The 9,590-nt window shown below is 38.0% G+C and overlaps 1 protein-coding gene across 1 annotated transcript; it reads right to left on the reverse strand.

Moving 5' to 3' along the window:
• Window positions 1–1,987: 1,987 nt before the first annotated feature.
• LOC135199516 (ETS homologous factor-like) lies at window positions 1,988–7,712 on the reverse strand. The gene is made up of 6 exons (XM_064227635.1): window positions 6,851–7,712; window positions 5,117–5,315; window positions 4,547–4,780; window positions 3,792–3,941; window positions 3,436–3,628; window positions 1,988–2,752 (listed from the first exon to the last, which is right to left on the reverse strand). Exons 1-6 carry the CDS (start codon window positions 7,148–7,150, stop codon window positions 2,641–2,643), a joined length of 1,188 nt encoding a protein of 395 aa, XP_064083705.1. The 5' UTR covers window positions 7,151–7,712; the 3' UTR covers window positions 1,988–2,640.
• Window positions 7,713–9,590: the final 1,878 nt, after the last annotated feature.

Below are 9,590 nucleotides of genomic sequence, written 5' to 3' on the forward strand. Positions count from 1 at the left end.
TCTCTCTCCCTCTCTCTCGTCATTCTAATATTGAATTCTCATCTATTCTATGAATACATTCTAACAAGTATATTGACAAACTGCTTCATCCACCTCTCTCTCTCTCTCTCAACCATATCTCCTTCCTATTATTCTCATCTATCACTAATATCTCCTCTCTAACTCTCGTCTTATTCAATATTGAATTCTCAATCCAATTATATAGAAATACATACTAACAAGTATATTGACAAACTGCTTCATCCATCTCTCTCTCTTTCTCTCTCTTGTCATTCTAATATTGAATTCTCTTCTATGAATACATACTAACAAGTATATTGACAAACTGCTTCATCCACCTCTCTCTCTCTCTCTATCAACCATCATATCTCTCTACTTCTCTATTCTATCATACTATCTCTCTCCTCTAATCTCATCATCCATTCTTAACTATTGGAATTCTCAATTATATTCTATTGAATACATTACAAAACAAGTATAGTTGATTCAAAACTGCTTCATCCTCCCTCTTTTCTCTCTCTCGTCATTCTAATATTGAATTCTCTTCTATGAATACATACTAACAAGTATATTGACAAACTGCTTCATCCACCGCTCACTCTCTCTCTCTCACTGCTTACCAAAAATACGTATCGAGTTCGGGTCTTTCCGAGATGGAAATACTTCAGCTTCATTCCCACTGTCACCCCTATTGCGTCATCGCAAAGGTTTTGTTTACATCTGTTGAGTTCGTGACTATAAGTACTCCTCTTCTCGACTCACGTGACTATTATTGTCGCTCCATAGGTATTTAAAGATCAAAATATTAAAATGTTGTTATTACTATTCATTATTACTTTTCTTCCGACTTTTCTTTCCTTCTGGTTATCCGATTGGTTCAACTCTTAGCCATTTCCTCTCTCTCTCTCTCTCTTGTCTAACAAATTTATGCATTTTTTCGGTACACTGAATCAATAAACTTTCAGTTTCAGTTATTCTCTCTCTCTCTCTAAATGAAACTACGTATCTTTCGCTCTATATAATCTAACATTTTACATTAGATTATTCTCGCCAAAGTCTTTTATTTCTCTTAAATACAGAGAATTTATAACCTATAACCTGTCACCAATGACCTATAAATAACCCATACATACAACCCGAGTTATGTGTAGTGATCACAACCAGAAACTCTTATGAAACAACAACTCTTATGAAACAACAAAAAATACCGTAACCAAGAGGGAGAGAGAGAGAGAGAGAGAGAGAGAGAGAGAGAGAGAGAGAGAGAGAGAGGGGCAATCTTATGCCATCATCAGACCAGTCAGGGATTCTAAGGAGAAAGTTACACGCCGACCTATAGGTCAATGCAGCTGGATTTAGGGAATTTCCCCCAAATGGTCTTCAACACGTGTTCTTTCGGATGTCGTAAGCGGCAGGTTGAGCCATGCTTAGTAACGCTCAGAGAGAGAGAGAGAGAGAGAGAGAGAGCGAGAGAGAGAGAGAGAGAGAGAGTTACAACTCAGGTAACAGCAAATTAAGCAAAACGTTGTGATTACTCATTTTTATTTTAGTAATGTTATAACAACGAGAGAATACAATGTTTCGAACTGTATCACAAATTCATCAATCAGCCGGTACATATATATATATATATATATATATATATATATATATATATATATACCATATATATATATATATATATGATATATATATATATATAGATAGATATAGATATATATATATATATATATATATATATATATATATGTCTTATATATATATCTATATATATATATATATATACATATATATATATATATATATAGAGATATATATATATATATATATAATTATATATATATATATATATATAGTATATATTATAGTCTATATATATATATATATATATATATATATATATATATATATATATAGATATATATATATAATATATATATATTTCTATATCTATATATATATATATATATAGTATAGACTAGCCACATTCATCCTAAGAACAAAGGATGAAATCTCAAACAGAAAACTTCCACAGCCTCAGCCGACTGTTACAAAAACATCACATGTGTTAACCCTAGTTCCTGTGCATAATAAATTAATTCCTGCCATAAATTCCGGAAACATACAAATAAATACGGACGCCATATTCATGTATTTCTATCACAGAGGGAAAATATTGCTGCATTTATGTACTAAAATAATCATAATAAATAATACAAAGGTACGTGCTTCCTCTAAGGAAGAGAAATCTATTAAAATTGATATTTTCCAGAAATGTTGCTTAGAATAAAACGAAATATTGCGTTAATTCACAGAATAACTCAAAGTTTGATATCTCACACCTCCTTTGCACAAAGGACACTCAGATGATGGAACGAACCTTTGGTTCCAATACTTCCGCCAACGCTTGCTTGCGTACGATTTGGCTTCTCCAGAAATTTAAATCCTTCAACAAGATATTGTTTGCCACCAGGTACAACTACTGACTGGCACGACACAGAATAATTGTTCTAACACCATTCACACCTTATAATCACCATCCTCATCGCCAGACCAGTCACAACAAGTGAGAGGGCAAGGTGACCTCCAATCACAACAGGAGATGGTCAGTCTTCAGAAAGACCAAAACAAAGCGTCCCGTCACTGGGGTGCCTTCTTCAGTTCGTCTAGGTACTCGAGTGCTTTTGGGCCCCATCTGTAGACCAACTGGCGTTCCGACACGGGCTCAAGAGCTCCTGTGTTGTAGTGATATCTAGAAAAAACAGGAAAAATATGGTTAGTCTCTCCTTTCCTTGATCCTCTGCTCGTTTGTAAGATGTAGAGTCACCAGGATGATTCACCAAGAAACAGCTTATGTGTTCTGTCACCGAAATTTCTTATTGTTCCTCCTTGAATTATGGTAATCGATAGTAATGATGTCATTAAATGAATGGATTCATCGGGTAGTGTTGCTCACAGAGCATATGCTCGAGTGGGACCAGTGCTTGTCATTTGTCTCTCTTCCAAACCAACATTATTTGCTGAAGGCCTTCGTGGATGGAGCACACCCAGGCTCAGATTATCTACTACGACTAAGTTAAATACATCTTAGTTTTACCAGACCACTGAGCTGATTAACAGGTCTCCTAGGGCTGGCCAGAAGGATTAGATATTTTTACGTGGCTAGGAACCAATTGGTCACCTAGCAACGGGACCTACAGCTTATGGTGGGATCCGAACCACATTATATCGAGAAATGAATTTCTATCACCAGAAATAAATTCCTCTGATTCTGCGTTGGCCGAGCCAAAAATCGAACTTCGGACCACTGGATTGGTAGCTGAGCACGAAAACCACTCGTCCAACGCAGCACTTCTACGATGACTAATGATCATTATGAAAGAGAAAGAGTTAGAGAGAGATAAAAAGAGCTCACACAATTTAATAAAACCCTACCTCAAGCCTCGTGCGAAGTTAACGTAAGACAACTTTGGGTTCTTCGAACGCTTCCCCCACATCTGAGCGATGATGTTCGGCTGTGTCAGGCGGAAAGTGGCCGTGGCTTCATCTTCCCATCGGATGAGCGCTGGATTGGTTCGTTTGTCGACCAGAAGCCGGACGAGGAACTCCCAAGACCTAGGTCCTCTCACTGTCGAGCATAATCAGTATAACTATGAATGAATTCGAATCGCAGAGCTATTCTGATTTTATAGTTCAAGGAGAGCCAAAATATATGGCGTTATTTAATGCATGGGAATGAGAGTATGTGTTTCAAGAGTACACAAGGTGATAGAAGGAGAGAGAAAGCTCACCTTTCCTTCTTGTATTTGTTGGTATCTTCTTGAAGACGTCGTCTTCAGTGCTCGCGAGGTCTCCGACTGAGGAACTTGTCGCAGCAGCGAGTGAGGAGGAAGGTGAAGTTTCAGAGGGAACAGGATACTCATAGCTCAGATGTGGTTCATCTGTTAAGGAACAAATGTAAATAAGTATGTCATGTCACTGTACTTACTGCTTATCTCGTATTTCCTTCTCTTTCCCACTAGGTGGCTTCTCTTTTCTCTACTGTGGATAGCCGTTTTGTCACTACTCTATGAAGCTCACCTCCACCGGGTAGCAACATTCTCTTTTTCAGTAGGTGCCATTGGAATCAATACTCTAGAAGGCTCACCACTTCAAGTTGACATCTGTCAGTTTTACTGGTACTGTTTTTCTCGTGCTACCCTGTTGAGCTCATCCCACAAGATGGCTCTGTTTTTCCTATTGGGGCCATTTCTGTTAGTACCCCATTAAGCTTAACCCAACAAGGTGACATCTGTCCAAGCTATGTCTGCCTTTTCAACAGCCATAAGATGGTATCTGTCTATCATGAAGGACCCTCCCCCTCCTTGTATTGCTTAGCAATTATTCTATGGAATTTACCATTCCTTTCCTGGTACAGTTCAGTGTCGACGTCCTGGCCTCTATTATCTAAATCTGAAACAAGTAGCCACCATTCCCCTCCATTCTCAGGATTTATGCAATTCAACATATTTCACCTTAATTCTACTTCAAAAAATATCCTCCTCACCGTATTTTATGGGCATGAACTCCTCCAGCAGGTCCAAATCTTGCAGGTCGTGGGATAAAGGATCGTAGTCCTCGTCAGGGAAATACTGGGCCAGGTCCTTAAGGTCCTCAGTGGTATAGCTGAATATGTCCTTGCTGTCTTGGTAGGCTCCAGAAGTGGCTAGGAACAAGCCCTCTCCTGGCGCGGTATACCCATAGGCACCTTCAGAGGATGCCGGTTTGGATATGCTCTTGCCTGTAGTGAATGATGCCAACACATTTATATACTGAATAGCAGCTGGAACTGGAAACTTAAAAGCCCGTTTGTAGCCCAGGACTGAAGGAAAAGGAAGGCGGACAGGTGATGTCCAGCCACAAAGAGAGCAATAGGGCTTCTACAGTGAGGAGGTACACATAAATCAGGATAAGACGTTAGCATCGGGATACTGCAGAAGCTTGGAAGAACTTATTTAATTCTCTACATAATCAATAACAACAAAGTCTATGTGAACCCAAGTACATACTAATCCACAATCACATTTCAAGTCATGTTATGTTCACTGGATGAACTTTCCCTCTTCACCCAACTCACCGTTGTTGCCTTTCCTCCACAACGCTTGCAGTTCCTGGAAGAACACCTCCCCGTACCGGTCACCGACGAAGGCGACGAAGTGCTCCGGAGAGAACTGCAGGAGGGTGGCCCCTGTCGAATTCCTGAAATCCCAGGTGCTGATGGAGGCAGGGTCAATGCCCCTCTTCCTGCAGACGGCGTCCGCCCAGTCGACACAGTCCTGTGGCGGAAGGATTCCTATTGTCACTATGTTCCCTTCATGGGCTCTCCACGAGAGGGAGTTGCAGAGAAGTTGGACAGCTCAAAGGAAGATTAGAGACCCCATGACACAATTGGGAGGTGAAAAGGGCAAGGGGGCACTGTAGTTAGGGCATGTTTTTTGACAAAAACCTGCACAAGAGAAAGTCAGGTATATTTCTCAACACTTACAGCAGAATTTTGTTGTCACTAATTACTCTTCTTAAACTCTCCCACGGGGAATTGTAGAGAAGTTGGACAGCCCAGAAGAAGAGTAGAGACCAAAGGGAACCAATGGGAGGTAAAAGGGCCGGGGGCACTGTAGATGGGGCCTAAAATTGACGATACAAAAACTGTTTTTTGTACATTTCTCAACGAAAAACAGAACGTTATGTATGTTTTCTTACACTCTTATTGATGCCGGAAGTTAAAGTTAAATTTAAGACATTTTTGTGAGAATAAAATCTTTTATGTATATTTTACATCGAAATTCTCCATTTTCAATATAGATAAGGTGAAGATGAATGAAAAACAAACAAATCAACAGAAATTGCAGGCATTAACGAAAACGAGAAATAGTAAGAGAAACCATTTTCTATGACTAGTAATATAAGGATAAACTATACTATTTTAATTGGTCCATCACTATTATTGTTGTTGTTATTATTCAACCTGCATAAGTATATGAATGTAATTACAACATTTTTGTGCACTAAGTTCAAGTAATATATATGTATATATATAGTATACAGATATATGGTTAAATTTAAACCACGTGAATTTTGTATTCACTTACATAAACATACACAGGTTAAATAATAATGAAATTTATATAATATATATTATATATATATATATATATATATATATATATATATATATATATATGTGTGTGTGTGTGTGTGTGTGTGTGTATACTATATATATATATATATATGACATCAGCACTGACTTTATTTCAACGGAAGCAAAATTAGCATAAACAAGTCTGGCAATAAAAAAAAAAAAAACAAGTTTAACAGATGTTAGTAGATATCATTTTCTGAAAACTGTGACGTTATACTTCTAGTATTGCGTCATGCGTTGAAACGTTGCTGGGAAAATTCATAAGAATTTGTAAAATACAGAATAGGAGATTGTGCGTGTGTGTGTATATATATATATATATATATATATATATATATATATATATATATTATATATATATATATATATCTTCTTTACACAACTCTCGATATTGTTAGAATTGATCGTGAACAGTACTACACCGTCAATATTAATAAATAATAATAATAATAATAAAAAAAAACTATCAATAAACAACAATAAAATCAAACATTTTCCTTCACATTGCCCCCTCAGTGAAGGCATTGAGACTGTTAAATAAGACTTTAATGTCCTCAAATAGAATCTTCTAAGATACAAGACTTCAGACAGTCACAAAAGCAAAGATAAACATTGTTTACATCACTAGGAAAACTTGTGAGATCGTACGCGGAACCCCAGAAGTTCTCTTACCTCGCCCCGCCAGTCGCCGACGGGTATCTTTCTGAAGGACCTTCCATCCCCTTCGTAGGAATGCCCTTCGTACCCGCTGCTGCTGCTACAGGGGACATCGTGCCCGCCCGCCGAAGTCCCAAACTCCTGCGGGAAGCCTCCTCGGGAATCGTCACGTCCTTCGTGGGCGCCAGAGAAGGAACTCATGTCCACCAGATAAGTGTAGTAGAGGTTTTCGAAGTTGCCCGCCTGCGTCAACAGCAGGAGTTCCTCTTCGTAACTCAGGGAAGGTTCTAGGTTCTCGAAACCAACAAAGTCCATGTCTTGGCTGGTAGCCTTTGGCTAAATGAAACTTATATTTTCTTTTATAATGTTTTGAAAATCCAATCTCTCTCTCTCTCTCTCACACACACACAAGAACAAGGGTGCGACGGATTCGCACGTGCGGTTTCTCTCTTCCTCTGTCCCCCGGAGTAGGTCTTCGTCAGGTGGGCGTTGTCCTTTTCGATGAAAAGTCTTCAATTCACATAAACGAAAAAGGAGACTTCGATTTTCAAACTGCCAGAGTAAATCCTGTCGAAATCCTGTGGGTCTTTTTCGACAGATCTCTCTCTTCGTCAGTGTTTGAAATCCACGACAGAACTCAGAGAATGAGGCAGTAGGCCTACGCCACAAAAATCCGGATGGAATCCTTTGTGAGATCTGAGAAAAAGAGCACCAGACAGCTCTACAGAAGAAGTTCCATAGGCCTAGATACCAGCCTCAGTTAATCAACTTCACAAAAAGCAGACGGAATCCTTTGCTAGATCTGAGAAAAGGGGCACCAGACAGTTCTCCAGTAGAAGTTCTAGGCCTACGATGCACAAGCAGCCTTCGACGGGCCCTTCTGAAGTCCGAGTGACCTCGCCAATGGCGCGCAGAGCACTATAAGTACCCGAACGAGCCAGATTTAGGGGAAACTCTCTGACGTCACGCCGGAGCCAAATTGTTCCCTTCTCGGGCCCGAAACGTTTGCAGAAAAGTGCAGTGCACATAGGTGAGTAGGACCTACGAATCTCGTCTACGGCAAACATACCCGGGAAAATCCCTGCACATATCCTAGCCTGTGTGAGTAAATGCCAGTCTGTGTGCATTATGTGGATACCACCACCTTCTTCTTCTTTAGCTTCATCATCATCTTCTTCTTCTTCTTACATCAGAGAATCGCCTAGCATGAGTTATTCCGGGTTAGAATTGGGGAAATGCATCTTCTCTTACGTCAGGTTTCGTAATCGTCGAATCACGTTCAAAGAACACACAGAAAAAAAACATTCTGAAAATCGTGTTTTCCTGAGGGGGTCTCCTACCCTTCCTCTGCCCTTTGGATTTACAGGTAAACAAAAAATGTTCCCCTTGGGGAAAAAAAGTGTTACTCAGTACATAAAACAGTGTCTATTGAGCTTTTCTTTAAAATAGAAATCACTCTTTCTTTACTTTTGTATTCGTCAATTATTTTTTAAAAAATAATTAAGAGGTACCCTTTCTATACCATTAAGATTTGAGTAAAAATAAAAAATAAAATAAAGTGTTCCTCGGTACATAAAGCAATGTCTATTGAGCTTTTCTTTACAACAGAAATCACTCGTTACTTTTGTATTCGTCCATTACTAAAAAAAATTTAAAAAAACATTAAAAGGTACCCTTTCTCTAACATTAAGATTTGAGTGAAAAAAGACTCCCTGAAAAAAGTGTTACTCGGTAGATAGAACATTGTCGATCAAGTATTTGTTTAAAAAAACACGTCACAAAGCTTTTATATTTGTCATTTATGAAGGAAACTTGATTGTTTTCTTTGCAGCAAAGTTCGCATAGCTTACGAAAAAATGGTGCAACATGTTCAATAAGGATATATGGCGTTAAAATCTCTACGGGATTTACCCGTAATATTTCACATAAACATGATCCACAATTTTCAGGACAGAATACGTATTATTTTATATTTCGGTGAATGTAAGAAAAAAACCATTGACAGCTACTGCATATAAATACCTTCCGAAAAAACCAGATCTCGTAACAGGTGGTATTTTAAAGTAATAGAGTTATAAGCATGCAACGTATGTATGTGTGTATATATATTTACACACACACACACACACACATATATATATATATATATATATATATATATATATATATATATATATATATATATGTGTGTGTGTGTGTGTGTGTGTATAAATATATATATATATATATATATATATATATATATATATATATATATATATATATATATAAGCAGAAAATACCTAATACTTTTTTAATAAAGCAGAAAGTACCATCAACTGATTGACCAGCTGAAATTGCAGTCAGTCGCCATGATATTTTAAAGAGAAAAAAAAAAAATTAGATTCTAACACAGTTTTGAGAATCACAAACTCTCTCTCTCTCTCTCTCTCTCTCTCCCTCAGTCACATACTCAAGAAGATGGAAAGCTATTCATACTCATACGACATGGGGCGTAACTTAAAAAAGCAAAAAAAAAAACAAAAAAATACACTTACGTGAGGAGACAGATGTAGTATCGAGGTAACTCCCTTCCCCAAGCTGGACACAGATTAGGAAAATGCCCACCGGGAATCGTTAATGAGTCCTAAGTCAAAATAATTCCCCAGAGCTGAATTCCCCCCAAAAGTCATTGGACAGTCATCGAGCGACGTGTTAACTTGAGAATGAGGAGTTACTAAGAGAGGATGATGATAATAATAATAATAAGAAGAAG

The sequence above is a fragment of the Macrobrachium nipponense genome, chromosome 25 (assembly GCF_015104395.2).
Source record: "Macrobrachium nipponense isolate FS-2020 chromosome 25, ASM1510439v2, whole genome shotgun sequence".
Lineage (NCBI taxonomy): Eukaryota > Metazoa > Arthropoda > Malacostraca > Decapoda > Palaemonidae > Macrobrachium > Macrobrachium nipponense.